General features: G+C 34.3%; 1 protein-coding gene across 4 annotated transcripts; it reads right to left on the reverse strand.

Annotated features, from left to right (window-relative positions):
* Nucleotides 1-5,937: 5,937 nt before the first annotated feature.
* On the reverse strand, nt 5,938-16,023 carry LOC100816565 (AFG1-like ATPase family protein). Of its 4 annotated transcripts, none has more exons than XM_006600166.4 (14): nt 15,723-16,023; nt 15,418-15,554; nt 15,137-15,261; nt 14,804-14,949; nt 13,795-13,874; nt 13,385-13,642; nt 12,730-12,840; nt 12,424-12,546; nt 10,612-10,733; nt 10,466-10,535; nt 9,508-9,600; nt 9,137-9,264; nt 8,223-8,364; nt 5,938-6,190 (listed from the first exon to the last, which is right to left on the reverse strand). In XM_006600166.4, the coding sequence occupies exons 1-14, from the start codon at nt 15,853-15,855 to the stop codon at nt 6,089-6,091; spliced, it is 1,770 nt and encodes a 589-aa protein (XP_006600229.1). In that variant the 5' UTR covers nt 15,856-16,023; the 3' UTR covers nt 5,938-6,088. The 4 variants fall into 4 exon arrangements, with proteins under 4 accessions (XP_006600229.1, XP_006600228.1, NP_001242617.2 ...); XM_006600165.4 differs by having other exon boundaries at nt 15,125-15,261; NM_001255688.2 differs by having other exon boundaries at nt 15,418-15,535; nt 15,723-15,912.
* Nucleotides 16,024-17,026: the final 1,003 nt, after the last annotated feature.

Consider the following 17,026-nt stretch of genomic DNA (forward strand, 5'->3'; position numbering starts at 1 on the left):
GTGTGTTGCGTCTCCTACTAGCCACTAACCATGGTTGCAAAAGAGCTCTTGTCTCTGCATTTCCTGTGAAAAAACTGAGTGTTATTGATATATTTTTTCTTTGCCTTTTAAAAAATAAAACGCTCTAATTATATATAATAAATTGATTTTGTAATTATTGGATGTGGAAATGTAAGTAACATGACATTAAATGATTGGATAATACATAAGTAACATTGGTGTGACCTAAGAAGTCGCACTAAAGTAACATCCAAAGTGTTAATATAAGACTTCCTTTTGTAGATTTTGTCTTGAAAAATAATACTTAACATAATTTTTAATATATGCAAGAATTACATTTTCTCAAAATATGATATTTTTAATTGATATATTATTGCTTGCTATGAAATTAGAGTTGAATTTCTTAAACAACGTATCGAGTACCAGTTTTATTAAAAGTGAAACCTTACCAAAGGGGTTGATCAATCAAATTTTTTGGAAAAGATTTTTTTTTGTACAAAAATTTCCTAACAGAGATTAAATAGATACTTTACATTAATAATACTCTTAAAATGTGATTTTGATTTAATTCAATCTTATAAAAATGGCTTGTGAGTTAAGGATTGCTCCCTACTTATATATTTTACTTTATCTCGACACTATGTCTAACTAATGTAGGATTCAACATACTTTTCTTCTACCCATGGCTACCTGCCACAACTAAAGTGAGTTAGAGATGACCACAATTAAAGTGACTTTCAAACAAATACAATCACTCAGAAAAAGTATAATATGTTTTTGTTAGGAAAGGAATTCGCTGGACCATTATTATCTTCCTAAAACCAATTGTTCTGTTGTATGTATATTTATTTCCTATTATAAATTAGGAATAGTATTCATCCTATTAATTAGATATATTTAGGATTCCTCATTTAGGTTGTACAAATCAGGAATTAGGATCAATTGTCATTAAAGTAGTTATAAATGCTATGTATTATTTATAGAGATGAAGGAGAGAAGAAAAGGGCAGAAAAACCAAATTTCTAACATGGTATCAGAGTCTATAGCCCATCTTAGTTCTTGTCTATTCTAGTAGGCTCGCCTGTATTGGCAGACGTCTGTGGAGAGTGGTGTTAGGAAGTCTCATGTCATCTGCCTCAATTCTTGGGGTGCAACTTATATATCTGTTGGACAACATTACTTAATGTCAATTGGTTTTAAGTTGAAATCCAACAAGGTATCACGAGTCTCCTTGACAACAACGTGAGTCTTTCCAGTTTTGTGTTCGCACTTGATTCGTGATTCTGTTTATGTTCTTTGTCTTGGTCCTTGCTTGGTCGCATGCACGACACCAGTGCTCGTTTGTTTGTGTGTGCTCCTAGTTCGTTCTTGTAACTCTCTCGTTCGTGTTTCAATTCCTGGTTCTTGTCCCCTTTTATTTTTGGGCACAAGCTCTTGGCCTTTTTTTTTCATGACTATGGAGAATCTTTGTGTTCACTTTAACGACAAGAACTATGTTGCTTAGGAGTTTCAGTTCAAGATGTTCGTGAAAGGGAAAGGCATGTGGGGACATATTGATGGGTCCTCCTCTAAACCCACAGCCATGGCTGAGTTGGCTGCATGGGAGACGCAGGATGCCCAAATTATTTCTTGGCTTTTGGGGTCCATTGAGCCTCTAATGGTGAATAACCTGTGTTCATTTTCTACTGCCAAAGACATATGGGATTATCTCAACCACATTTTCAATCAGGATCATTCGGCCAAACGCTTTTAGTTGGAATTGGACATAGCCAATTACGGTCAGGCTAATTTCTCTATTCAAGAATATTATTTTGGTTTCCTGAACTTATGGGCTAAACACTCTGCTATACTTCATGTTGTACGTGGACCAATTCCACATGAAACTTAGACCTGAATTTGAAGTTGTACATGTTGCTCTCTTAAATTGGCACCCACTTCCCTCTTTGGATGTATGTGTTGGTGAACTGCTTCGGGAAGAACAATGTTTTCTCACTCAAGCAGCTCTGTCCCGTGACTCTTCTGTTTCGGAAGCTATTGTTGTTGCCTATATTGCCCAGGATGAAGGCAAAGGTCGTGATGCATGACAGGTTCAATGTTATTCGTGCAAAAAATTTGGTCATATTGCTCGTCATTGCACGAAGAAGTTTTGCAACTATTGTAAGCAACGTGGCCATATCATCATGGACTATCCCACTAGACCACCACGGCGTCAGGTGCAAGCTTTTCATGCAGTTAATTCTATGACTGAGACACCCACTTCTGTCCCAACCAATGTTGATGCCTTAACTCCAGAGAAGGTGCAACAAATGGTGCTTTCTGCATTATCTGCCTTAGGCATCCAGGGTAAGTCTAATGATATATCTTCACCATGGTTTGTTGATTTTGGAGCCTCCAATCATATGACTGGTACCTTGGAACATTTAAACAATGTTCGCACTTATAATGGCACTCAAAACATTCAGATTGTTAATGGTAATACTCTTTCAATCACTATTGTTGGTGATATTACTCCTTCCTTTGGTGATGTATTTGTCTCTCATGGACTTGTTTCTAATTTAATTTTGGTTGGACAATTAGTGGATAACAATTGCAATATTAATTTCTCTCGAGCTGGTTATGTTGTGCAGAATCAGGTGTCGGGGAAGGTGATCGTGACGGGGCCTAAAGTGGACAGATTATTTCCACTCCAGTTTACTCTACCTAGACTTTTGTCTTTTAATTGTATTGGTGTCCCAAATAAGTATGAGGATTGGCACAAAAAGTTGGGTCACCCAAATTCAATTGTTTTGTCTCATTTACTGAAAAATGGATTCTTAAGCAATAAAATTACCATTCCTGGTTCATCCTTTAACTGTTCTGTATGCAAACTTGCTAAAAGCAAAACCCTTCTGTTTCCTTCTATTGCTCATCATGCTGACAAATGTTTTGACATTATTCACATTGATGTTTGGGGTATATCACCTATCTTATCACATGCCAAGTACAAGTATTTTGTGACATCTATTGATGATTATAGCCGCTTTACTTGGATATATTTTCTCCATTCTAAAGATCAAGTTTTCTCCATGTTTAAGACATTTTTGGCCTACATTGCAAATCAATTCCACACCAGCATTAAGATTTTGCTCACTAATTCTGGTGGGGAATATATTTCTGCTGAGTTTCAGACATACTTGCAGCAACAAGGCATTATTTCTCAACGTTCATGTCCATACACACCTTAATAGAATGGCATTGCAAAGTGAAAGAATAGGCATTTGCTTGATGTCACACAAGCATTACTTCTTTAGGCTTCGGTTCCTTCTCATTTCTGGGTTGAGGCATTGACCATTGTTGTCTACTTGATCAATCACCTTCCCTCCCAGGTTCTTGGCTTCGATTCTCCTTTCTTTCAACTTTATAACATACAACCGAGTTATGATGATCTTCACCCTTTTGGTTGTGTATGTTTTGTACATCTTCCACCTTTGGAACGTCACAAACTTGGGGCTCAGTCTGTTCAATGTGCATTTATGGGTTATGGTACCACTCAGAAGGGTTTTTTGTGTTATGATGTTGTTGCCCAACATTTCCGTATCTCTCAGAATGTGGTTTTCTTTTATCATCAAGATTTCTTTCCATTTGTTTCTCTTGACGCTAATGGTTTTGCTACTCTTCCTTCTTTTCCTAAGGTTTCTCATGCTACAAAATGGTTTAAACCAGGCTATGTATATGCTAGGCGCCCTCTTGCCCCGCCCTTTCCTGACTCTGAACTGTCACCTAAACGTACACCAATAGCACCTCGTAGATCCAGCTGTATTTCTCGTACACCAGATAGGTATGGTTATTCCCCTACTTCTCTTACTGCCACTTTATCTAGCATTCCTATTCCTACATGTTATTCATAGGCTTTTAAGGATATGTGTTAGGTCAAAGCTATGCAAGAGGAGTTGCAGGCACTTCAGGAGAATTATAATTGGGATATCGTTCCATGCCCCCCTAATGTCAAACCCCTTGGCTGTAAATGAGTGTATTCTATCAAACTTAATTATGATGGTTTTTTTCATCGTTACAAGGCTTGATTGGTTGCTTTGGGAAACAAACAGGAATATGGAGTGGATTATGATGAGACATTTGCACCTGTGGCCAAAATGACTACTATTAGAACTGTGCTATCTATTGCTGCCTCCAAGGGCTGGTCTCTCCATCAAATGGATGTGAAGAATGTCTTTCTTCATGGTGACCTAGCTGAAGATATTTATATGACCCCTCCACAAGGTTTGTTTTCTTCTTCTGTTGGTGTATGCAAGCTCAAACATTCTTCATATGGTCTAAGGCAGGCACCACGGGCATGGTTTGAAAAATTTCGAACTATTCTCCTTGCCTTTTCTTTTACTCAAAGTCGATATGATTCTTCTTTATTTATTCAAACCACTGCAGCTGGTATTGTTCGTCTTCTTATTTATGTTGATGATATGGTCATTACTAGTTCTAATCATGTGTCATTACAGCACCTCAAACGGTAACTTCAAGCTTCTTTTCATATGAAGGATCTAGGCAATCTTAACTATTTTTTGGGTCTTGAGGTTAATTCTAATCCCAAAGGTCTCTTTCTTCATCAAGTATACCGACGATTTGATCTCTTTGGCAGGTCTCCAATCTGCTGCTCCCGTGGATACTATTCTCGAAGTTAATGTCAAATATCTTCGTGATGAGGGTGACATTCTACCTAATCCTTTGTTGTATCATCAGTTAGTGGGTAGTCTTAATTATCTGACTATTACACGTCCTGACATCTCCTTTGCAGTCCAACAGGTTAGCCAATTTATGCACACTCCTTGCCACCTTCACCTAGATGTTGTCTGACGTCTCATTCGTTACTTGAAAGGTACTTCTCATAGGGGGCTGGTAAAGAAATTTAACCTTTTAAAGAGACATATTTTATGTCTCTTTATGAAAAGTCACATCTAATTACTCTAAGGAAGAATCACATTTTTTATTCATACTTTCACTTTGACATAAATAAACACATAACTAGATGAAAGAATACAATATTTTATTTATTTAAAGGTTATGTTTCAAGAGTTATTTAAGCTAGTTTTAATTTTTTTTTACTAGCTGAAAAACTTTTTTTATATTTTTTAAGTAGCTTTTAGTGTTTTTTTTAATAGTTTCTACCATTTTTGAAATATTACTTTAAATGATATTTTTTAAAACGATAACTTCCAATTTTTTATATTTTATTCTCTTTTTATTAAAATATTTGTTCAGTTTTTTTTTTTTTTTTAAATATGTCATTTATATCATACATGATTCTAACTCGAAACTAGCCTCTTCAAAAAGGATTAACTACAAAGATTTTGATTGTTCTTTTAAAAAAAACAATTTACATCCAACATTAAAAGAATGGCGAGATAATAGCAATTAAACACTCTTAATTTTGGGGAGTAATTAATGTTTCGTGTATCTTTCTTAAGAAAAAAAAAACGTTTCGTGTATTTACTCGACTGAAACGATCAAGTAGTTAAACATTTGTAATTTTTTCTTTTCGCCACAGACAATGAAAAGGAGTGTAAGAAATTTTCAGCTGAAATGTCGGTTTACGAACTAACATCTGTTAGAGACCTTATAGCAGCAGTTCTGTGTTCCTATGGCGGCAATTATTTTATTTTTATTCCATGTGGATTAATGATTTAACTGTAATAAACATTGAATGCTAACAACATTCTCTTTTGAATGTTTTCTATGTGATTGATTATGATTTATTAAAAATTATCAATTTTAGTAATTTTTGTTTTTCAATTAATACTTTTCTTTCTCGATTTATATTAAATTGAAAAACAAAATCTATTAAAATTAATGATTTTTAATAAATTCTAACCGCCACTGTCTAAAAAAGAAAGTGTCACCAGTCTTCCTCAAATAAATAAATAAAAAATCAATCCTGTTACTAATTGATCACTCGTCAAAGCTATGGTGTTTATTATTGACATGAATGTTGGCCGATTATCCACAAATAGTATATAAAGTTAATTTGGCATCAGATGACAATTTTATTACAAGTAAATTAAAAAAAAAAACTCAGGTTAATGACTTAGAATATAAGCTGTCACAATTGTTGTAACTTTTTATGTTGCCTCTGAAAATAAGGGTGGAAATTACTGACTCCATCCAAGTATAATGGCGTTTGCATTTCAATCAGGCGTGATACCTACAAAAGAAGACTCAATGTTATTATGTTCAAGAGCTGTACAAATAATTTAGAAGATACCCCCATTCCATTTATTTGACTTTTAAGATCTTAGCACAAGAATCAAGAAATATAATTAATATTATAGACTTCGTAAAATTATTGTGACTTCTTAATATATACCTTCCCTTTTATATTGTTAAATTCTTTCTTATCTATATTTTTTTTATTTTCTCACTCCATAATAAATGGTTAAGGATATATTACAAAAAAAATATTTAACAATGATTTGTTGATATTATAAAATGAGAATTAAAACAGAACAACAAAATTTTGCTAAAACTTAAAAAAAAATTGGGATGTCACAAGTCTAGAGTTTCAAGTCAAAAGATAAGGTATTGGGAATTGAATTTTTATTACTAAGGTTTAAGCAACTTAAATGCAAAGTAAAAGATTACATTTTACTAGATAAACCTTAGTTAAATGAATGTATTGAAAGTTGTCTTTCTTTCAACTTTTAAGAAAACTTATTTATTATAGTTGGTGGTAATCTTCATTATAAATAGAGAAGAGATTTTGTGGAGAAACAACATATGAAAAGAGAGTGTGTTCAACTTCTCTCCCTCTTTTCTTCCTTTAATTTCGTGCTCCCTCTCTCTCTTTTCTTCCATTGAAGTATTCTCTCTAAGCTTCTTATCCAAGACACATTCTTGGTGGCGAAACTCCTTCTTTCATGACTTATTCCCTAGTAGATGAAGTCTCCTCTCACCTCTTCTCTTTTATCTTTCGCTGCATCTCCATGATAGAAAATCACCATTGAAGGACCTCATTGAAGCTCAAAGATCCCGCCTCCATAGAAACTTAACAAACAAGCTTTGAAAGAAAAGTGTCTTTGTGTGAGAGTGTTATCATTTCTTGTAATCATTGAGTGAGGTACTCGAGTTTGTAGAGTGATATACTATTTGGAGTGAGTTACAATCTTGTAATCATTTTTGTGATAGTGAAATATTTTTTTGAGACGGTTCTATGAACGTAGGCAAGAGGTGCCGAACCACGTTAAATTCTCTTGTTTGTTATTATTTTTTTCTATGGTGTAATCTTTGTTGTGTTCACACGATGCTTGTGAGTGTGGGTAATTTTATCTGTGAGAGCATTGATTATCTAACAGAAATTAACTAAATGGTTGTATGAAAACACAAAAGAATCTGAGTAAAGTATGCTGACAAGTTATGCAGCTGCATATGTTCGAAAACTGTAATGGTATCTGAAAAAAAAAATTATCCCCGCAAATCCTCTTATAAACTCTCGAGCAAGCCATGGGATAACACCTCAGTAACTCTTTTCTAGAAAGAGAATAGAGTCTTCAAGGTCTGTGACTCTGAGGATGAAGTTTGTACAAGCATCATTACTCTATATTTGACAGGGTAGATGGTGGTCAGGATGACAATTTCAAATATGTCTGAAACATCCTCAAAGAAGATAATTCTTTTGCAAATCCTAAAGGAGGCAGATCATACCTTGAAAGCGAACTTGTGACCGCAAATGATTCTAATTACAAAAGCATTTAAAGTTTATACTTTATGGTCAGCTTGCAAAGTAACAATTCTTTACCTTTCTTCTAATTGCAAGACTTCACCTATTAAGACAAATCATGGTTCACTATTTAGCTACTCTGTTGGCTGTGAATGAGTATAAACTGCCTGTCAACTATGTTAACTACATTTTTTTTTAACATTTTCAGATTTCTATAAGAAACCAAATAAAAGTGGTTAGTATTTCACGAGTAACTTCCATGTTTCCTTGAATTACTTACAAAACCGCTCTATAATTTAGCACCCTTATAAAAAAATATGAGAAACTAGTATAAGTTACACTCACCAGCTGGTAGCAAACATGAACGGGAAAAAAGAAAGAACTTCATTATGTATGAAATGTCACTACAACACTTGAAGTCAGGAACAAGAAATGCTAGAGGGAAACCATTTTGAGCATAGTGCTAAATTATGATTATGTCACAACTTGCAACTAAAAGAAGGGAAGAGTCACAACTTACAGCTCTTTGAAAAGCAAAAATTTCCTCTTGACCAGATAGTATGGATGTGATACCAGAAGGGGCACCTCCTGAGCTGACCCTACCTTCTGCCAAGACATTGCGGCGAAGTCTCCCACCTTCAGTCTCAGTTTCAAACTGGAAACTGGAACCAAAACAGGAGTGAGAAGGTTCAGTTAACAATGCATCATTTAATTAGGAGCTCTATTACTATCAAAAGCAAAGCTGATGAGCCTCATGTCAGTATTGCTTTATTCAAAAGGAATGAAGACCCCAAGAACAGAACGAGTGTAAATAGAGGAGGAATTTGAAAATTTCATGATTTTTAAGTCTGCCTGCCTTCTATGCCATGTTTGGAAATACATGGGAAGTGAACCTTGGATATCAGGATAGATGGTGGTCAACATAAGATTGTTTTAGAAGTTATAATCTGATTGACACCAAAAAGCTGTTGGTGTTACTATCACAATGTGCTTAGTAATTTGGATTATAATCAAAGATCATTAACAGGAAAATGATTTGGGAATTTAACAGGAATGTTTGCCACACATAACCCTTTTTTTCCGGCTACAAGGCATAACAAGCATCAGAATCAATTACTATGTAATGTATTGAAGGTGGAATGACCAAAAAGGTAAATAAAATTATCACTCACTGAGGGCGAGCCCTAGCACAACAGCAAAGTTGCACCTTGGTGATCAATTGGTCATGAGTTTGAATCCAAAAAAATGTCTCTTTGCATATGCAAGGAGAAGACTGCATATAATGACCTTCCCCATACTTTTGCAAATCAAGGAGCCTCTGGCTCAGCAGGGTTCATTAGTTTGGTTTTTTTATTAGGGCAGGTCTAAAACAATTATACTTTGTAATACATAGCTCTTCATGCATCATATATCTCATAAAACAGACAAAATAACCTTTCCAAGTCAAAAAGTGTGCCCTCCTCAGTTCCTTGAAATAATTCATCAATTGAAGAGGATGCCAAACAACACAGGCAGCAATGATGATTGTATAACTCGTCAATAAGGGTGATAAATCTCCGTGCCTGAAATGTAGAAAATGTTTTACTCAAAACAGGATAGGGAAAGTAGAAACAAGTGTACTATATAGAAATGCCAAGGTTAATGCATAAAAATATTAAGCATTGCGTTTGAGGAATATCTGAAAAAATCATACAGATACACACTTACAGAGTAAGAAAGCAAGTTTCTGATATATTTTGCAACAAAAAATTAGGCAGTTATCACTACATATGGGGCAAACTGAACTTATTTGTACTGATAAATACCTTGTCACGGATGCGCATACTCATTACTGGAATGTCAGATATGAAAACCGTGTGAAAGTTTTCAGCTACTGCAATATAATCTGCTGCACCCAACTGAAAATCAAAACAATTAGAGAGAGGGAGAGCATATCAAGTACAACTGCTTGCATGTGAACAATCACAGAAGAAAATTTAAAATCATGATTATTTAAATGCAAGCCAAATAATGATGAAAGAACAAGGAATAATAACAAAGCATAGTTAAGGTCTCACAACCAACCACCTAAACATGAACCCATGGTGGTCTTCTGGGTACTCTTTCCCTTACCAGATTTTTACTCAACCTGGCCTTGTCCCTCCCTTCCTACTTCAGCTTAAACATTCTTAAACTCAAACTTAGAAGCTCAATTTTTTTCTTATTATAAAATTATAGAATAATTCCTATCATTTATTGCTGTAAATATCACTTATTGTATGCTGTAATCAGAGTAGAAATATGCTGTAAATACATGTATTTCTATAGTTTAAGAAATACCTAAAATTGTGGGATTTGATTTTGAAATATTTTCAACATAATCAATGAGGGTTGAGAGGATTCTTTTCAAGCACTTCTAAATACTTTTGGCCTTTATGTCCTACATTATTAGCATAATAAGTCTTACATTATTCTAGATCTGTACTCCAAGACTTTCATTCCCTCTACCTCAAGGCAATAATAGTTGCTACAAGGTCGCCAAAAAAAGAATAAACCACAGAATGCAAAGAGTTTAATCATCAAATGTACCATCATATCTATGAAGTATGAACTAACTCTTGAAAGTTGTTCATACCCATTTGAGCCGTGAAGAGTTTAATGAAACACACAATATCAACTTGCCATTTAAGTAAAAAATAAAAGTAAACCAAACAATAAGGTTTAATAATTATATTGGCTGGAAAAATAATTTAGACAATAACCAAACTAAAAGAAATAATGTACCGGACGACCGCAGAGATACTCAAATGTGAAGCGTGCAACTCCATCAAAGCTTTGAGGAACCTCAAGTGTCCTGGCACAGAAAGAAATTATATTGTCCATGCTTATTATGCATACTTGTTTAGTAGAATTAAATATAAATAGGATACCTTCCAAACATCACTGAGATGGTGTTTGAGATTATTCTTCCTCCAAATCTGCCTGTAACATCATGCCACTTTTTCTCAAATTCATTCATTGCTTCCTTTTCAATAGGCCAGAAATAGTGCACCTACATATCTATACCCATTGATATTCCAATATATTCCAATTTCAAAAATGCATAATAAGATGCCTTGTTAGCATGTAACTCTAAGAATACACCTTGGGTGGACAGAAAGGATGACTGTTAGCACAAGTTTCATGAAATGAATATTGTTCAAAAACAAAAAATTATACATGAGTTTCTTGGTGACGTCAAACATGGAAGCATCCTTAGTTGGTTACTTTCCTCCTTATAATATGTTTCTGAGACTAGAAAAGCAAAGTTTGTAAGGTCGGCATCCCAGTTTTGTAGTTGACGAAGAAAACACATTAACAATGAAATTTCATTAAATTCATAAAGTTATATGCATTATTTTGGTTAACTAAACCGTTAATGTGAAGTTAACTGTTAATGATAATCTTTTCATTGAGGTGCCTAGCTAGAGTAACACATTTCCATTTGTAGTTCATCAACCATCATGGCCTATGTTTTCATAAAAACAACAGAAGTCTTATCTCATGAGGTGAGGTCTGATACATAGATCACATGATGCCATTGGGCTTGGTTAAAGACCAAATCCTTAGAGATATTATTTACTATGAGATCCCTCTTAACAACTTCCTTCAACATCCTTCTTGGTCTTTCTCTCCCTCGTTTCACAAGACTAAAAACCAAGCAATCTATTGTTCTTACAGGTGTTTCCAATGGCTTTCTTGTTCGTATCCAAATCACCTAAATTGATTGATTTATTGTCATCTTTTCTTCAATCAATGCCACACCAATATCCTCTTGCATACAATCATTTTGCATTTTGTCCTTTCTTGTGTGGCCATACATCCATATTAACATTCTCATTTTTGTTACACCCACATTTTTTCTCATGTTTCTTTAAAGCCCAACATTCACTACCATAGGGTATAGTCAAACATATATGATAAAACTTCTTTTTGAACTTGGTAGGTAATTTGCAATCACAAACAACCATCGATGTTTTTCTCCATTTTAACCATTCAGCTTGTATTCTATGTGTAACATTCTCATTAATTTCCCCATCTTTTTGTAATATTGATCTTAGATATTTAAACTTAGGAACTTCTGGTATGACATCTCCCAATTTTACTTCCAAGTCATTTTCCTCTTATTTCTTGTTATGATTGCAAAGCATACACCCTTACTCCTACTTATGCGATACTCTTTGGTTCCAAAGTCTATATTAAAAGCTCATGTATAGAATTGACCACATTCCCTAAGGATAATCTTTTGTATGCCCATAGTGACCACAAGTAAGGACTCAAGGTTGAACCTTGATGTCATCTTATCCTTATAGAGAAGTTCTTAGTCTCACTTCATAAATTTCTCATAGTAACCACAAGTAAGGATAATCTTTTGTATGCCCATAGTAACCACAAGTAAGGACTCAAGGTTGAACCTTGATGTCATCTTATCCTTATAGAGAAGTTCTTAGTCTCACTTCATAAATTTCTCATACTAGTAGTTACCCCATCATACGTGTCTTGTCCATGAACCCTAAAACACTAACCGTATTGATACTAGATTACTAGTCATAATCCTAACTAATTAGGAAAAGGCTTGGTTGTTGCTATTGTTGGATTACTACTCCTCTACTATGAAGGAAGTTGACATCATATTTGCATATAGTTATTTTTTTATCGCTGAGACAAGGATTCGGAAAATAACAAATATCTTAAATTCTCACCTGGTTTTCTGATTTTTGTGCTATAAAACGACGGTAGTCAATTTCACTCCCTATCAATACTTTCTCACAATGTTCTTCCAATTTGGAGACAAGTTTCTGGAATATTTCCTTTTGCATACCAGCCTGCACAAAAAGACAAGTATGAGGCCTTGTTTCCAATTGGTCTAGGTTGAGAGGGGATCTGATTCCTCCAAAACAGAAAATTATCAGGGATGCCAACGGTGTAATTATTGACCCGTAACACAACTGAAGAATGGGTAAAAATGACAATACATACTATGAAAGATTGACTAGTAAAGAACACACCTCATTTAAGTCCTTTGGTGCTCGATTACTGGTAGCCACAATTATAGTTCCACTACTCAGCAATCTGCTTAGAATTCCAGATAAAGCCACAATAGCAAATACATCAACAGTCTGAAATTGAGAGTACCAAAACAGTCATATTCTATACTACAAGATGTAGAATGAAAAAAAGAAGTGATGTAGTACAGACGTAGCTCACCAATCATGCTAGCAACAAGTCAAGGAGGAATGAAAAAACAGGTCCAACTCAATCTAAAAACAGTGGTGCTTCAATGCCTTCATAGGAGTTTTAACTAGAATACTAGATAGTAGGTACTATGATCTGGAATTGAAGTATACATATGATTTGGGGAAATATTTGTAGCCGAGTAACCCAAACAGATTACACATGAGAAAATAGACCAGGGAAGTAGAAAACTACATAAACTTCCCACTGCCACAAAATCCTTTCAGATGGATCATGAAAAACTACTCCATGAAGGAAGGACATTCCCAGTATTCACCAAAAATCCCAAATTTATTATTAAATAAGAACATAATCCATTATACTCTCCCCAAGTGATCAAATCAATATTAATGGATAGTGGTATGGAAACTATTATTTGGGATAAAAATATGGGGAATTCATCATAACAATGTACAAATTTTCCCTTACCTGTATCTCATCAAAGCACAAAATGCTAGCTCCCTTTTCATTCTCTTCTCCATCCAGGAAAAACATATCTGCAACAGCAGGAAGAATGTTTTTCATCTGTACCTCTTGCTTGTATCTTTCTTCAGCAGCCAACCACTCCTTAGCTTTCGTGTCAAAAGGAAGACTCATAATCCAACCAGCAATGGTCGATTGCAAAGGCTTCTCTTCTATTTGGTTCTTCCATATCTTGTGCATTTGTTCATTAATTCTAAGCATGGCCTGCATATTAGTGGAGGAATTGCTTTCAGCACAGGTTCATAATAATTATCAATGGCCAGACTAAAGTAAGATGGTGCATTCCAGAAAAAAAAACCATAGATGAAATCTACATCAATATGACCAAAAGCTCAAAAGCATAGTAAAAGACTCACCTCATGAAAGTGATACCTTCTTCGATGTTTTACAATTCCTTTGGTGGCACTATAAAACATGTCCATCAGCATTGTCTTCCCTTCAGCATTAGAAATGCATCCAGATAGTTAGAGAAGTGTTAGATATTGTACATATCTTTATTTATGATAATTAGGCAATTGTTGGTTGTTGCTAGATACCCTTAATTATGGTAATTGGGAAATTCTAGGATTTACATAATTATTGTAATTTGGTAATATTTCCTCTATAATTATTACCCACACTATATAATACTATACTCCATTCTGTGTGCATTGATACACAAATTCGGTCATGTCTCTTGCATTCTTTTCTTCTCAACATGATATCTAGAGCCTCACAGAGACAACCCTATTTCGTGCTTTCCCAGAGGACCCATTTTCCATTGGTGCTTTTTTTTGTGGAAATCGTGTCTCTCTGATTTAGTGTCATTGTCCTACTCTTGTTTTGGCACTTTTTTCCTCCATTTTGGTCCAACCACTGTTGCTGCATCATCATTCACCTCTCTTTCCAGTTGCCATCAATATCATTGTGCCTGCAATGGTTTGCTCTACCCTGTTTTATGCTTTCACTTCCCATTCCGGAACCCCTTACCTTCTGTTTTTCCTTTTTTCTTACTTTACTGTTTGTTTCTCTTTCTTCCAGGCTGACCCATGGCTTGGGGTGTAATGAACTAAGCTATTCGTGAACTATTTGAGCTCGATTTGTTAAATGCTCGATCAAGCTTGTTTGTTTAATCAAACAACCTCAAGCTTGAGATTAGGCTCGATTAATTAAATGAGTCAAACCTTAGCTTTACAAGCTCAACATTAACAGCTCGTGAAGATATATGTGAGTTTATAGTGGCATGATGTCCTATATTTTAGACATAGGCATACCCTAATGTCTGTATAAAAGTCCACATTTCATATTTAGAAATCAAATCAGGCTAATATAATTTTGCATTATAGGAGAGCATAAACATCCAAAAAAAAAAAGTAAGGTAAATACCACTGCCAACATTGCCATATATGTAAAGCCCTTTAGGAGCTGGAGGAGCAGTTGGACGGTGACCAACTAGTGAATCCAACTTCTTCTCTCGTTTGAGATATGATACCCATTTCCCTACCCCTGACTCCATATTTTTTGGTCTTTTCCTGAATCACAAAAAAGGACATGTAGCTTCAACACATCCTAACCAAGACAGAGAAATGGAAGAAAATTTGCAATAAGCAAACAGAAGCTGGATTTTAAGTTGTTAGGGTCAGTGAAATCACATTGGTTTAAGCCTTCAGCTGAATCAAAACCATATCAAATTAACTCAAACCTTACCGGGATTCCCACCTTTCGGTAAGCTTATTGTTCAACCGCTTCCACCAGTACTCGTCCTTCTGGTGCAGCTCAACTTCCTCCATGAGAAGCCTCCGACGCTCATTCTCCCGCTGCTTCTCCCAATTAGCTAGATTCACCTACCAAGAGTGAGGACAAATTCAAAAAACACATACACAAACACAAAAACAAAACAATTCAAGCAGTGCAATCACAGCTAGAAAAAGCACACATGCTAGTTAGTGCAACAAATAAAAAATTAAAAAACTAATAGAATATTCCAATTCCAAATATACATGATACTCTTCCATATCTTTCTCGTACTGCTCCAACCTTGCAAGCAAATTCTCAAGCTCCGATGCAACACTCTCTTGGAAAGGATCGTGCCGCAACTTCCCTTGATCAACTAGACTCCTGTACTGCACAAGCGGCCCTGAAACATAACACACCAATTCCCGCACAGAAATAAACGAAACTTCGATTCAAATTTGAAATATTAAGACAATTAACGATTAATTGATAACAATTAAGCTACAGAACGTGGAGGATTATGATCCCGAAATGAAATTGAAATTGGAAAAAACTGTGAACGGGAATGAACCTGGACGGTTTTGGCGGCGAAGGTGCGATTGATCGCAGTAAGAGCGAAGCGCATTGGCGCGAAGTTTGGTTTCTAGGCTTGCGAATGCAGCGAGTTGTTTCGATTTAGAGAGAAGATTCGAGATTCTTCTCATATTTTTTTTTGTTCTGTGCCTCTTCAAAACGCAATGAACTTCTTCACTCGCATTTTCATGGCTGGTAAGAATGCTTGCAATATAAGAGAGGGGAATTGAGAAGAAAGAAAGAAAGGTAGATGGGGAGTGACGTGGCTGCTTCCATGACCACCAGAACAAACGAAACTGAAAAGTGAAAACGGATGTTAATGTTGTACTTACTATGTAATATTGATTAATCCGAAATACAATTAAAAAATAAATAAAATTTAATTAAGAGTTGTTTTTCTCACGTAATTAAGTTATGATAATATTGCTTGAAGGATGTAATTTTAATTTTAGCGTATTAATTACTTGATTGTTACAAAAAAATTAATCAAGTTCTTTAATTATTTAAAAATGTTATATAATTCTATTATTTCGTTATGATTGATAATTTGATTGACAAAAATTATGTAAAGAGCATTTTAACACCGATTGTATTAGAATGTTTATTTACAGGGATCACATATCTTTATTATGTCAATAAAATTAACTGAAAAGCTATCTTGTAAATGAGAGCTAGCTAAAATTGAAAAATTATTTTATTACTTTGATAAAACTATCTATTAGAATAGTCAGAAAATTTAAAATTACATAAATAATACAAATAATAAAATTTTACCTTAAAAATAAAAGATTATAAAGGAAATATAATAAATGTTCAAGAACAATAAAAAAATAAATATAAAAAATTGAAAGTTAGAAACTAGCATGTAAAAAAATATTAATTTAAGTAACATCTAAAAAAACGCTAAAAACTATTAAAAAAATATTTTATTAAAGAGAAATAATTTTTCAACTAGTAAAAATATTTAAAAATTAACTAAAATGTTTTGTCAAACACACTCAACAAAGACATCATTTTTATATCAATTGATGTAAAAATTTCTTGTTTAACATAGGTTGTATTGGTAAAACGTTTGTTTTTGTGATAGAAAGAGTACGATTGTAATACTTTTAAATAATTAGAGGGTCACATTGAAATTTTTAATAACTAATAGGTGTGTTGGATAAGGATGACTTGTTATGAAAAGTACTTTTTTAAATTATTTATTATAATATTTTAAAATATGATATAATTATGTTATTATCATATTGTCAACATGAATTCATATTTCTTAAAAAACATGAATTCATATTAATGAACATG

The sequence above is a fragment of the Glycine max genome, chromosome 17, assembly GCF_000004515.6.
Source record: "Glycine max cultivar Williams 82 chromosome 17, Glycine_max_v4.0, whole genome shotgun sequence".
Lineage (NCBI taxonomy): Eukaryota > Viridiplantae > Streptophyta > Magnoliopsida > Fabales > Fabaceae > Glycine > Glycine max.

What these genes read in the sequence shown, in the direction of transcription:
- LOC100816565 (XM_006600165.4), bottom strand. Translation starts at nt 15,855, where the DNA reads ATGAGAAGAATCTCGAATCTTCTCTCTAAATCGAAACAACTCGCTGCA. An exon ending in AAGATATGGAAGAGTATCAT is followed by an intron (nt 15,262 to 15,417) that starts GTATATTTGGAA and finishes CACTCTTGGTAG; the next exon opens with GTGAATCTAGCTAATTGGGA. An exon ending in ACACTTTTTGACTTGGAAAG is followed by an intron (nt 8,365 to 9,136) that starts GTTATTTTGTCT and finishes TTTTGGTTCCAG; the next exon opens with TTTCCAGTTTGAAACTGAGA.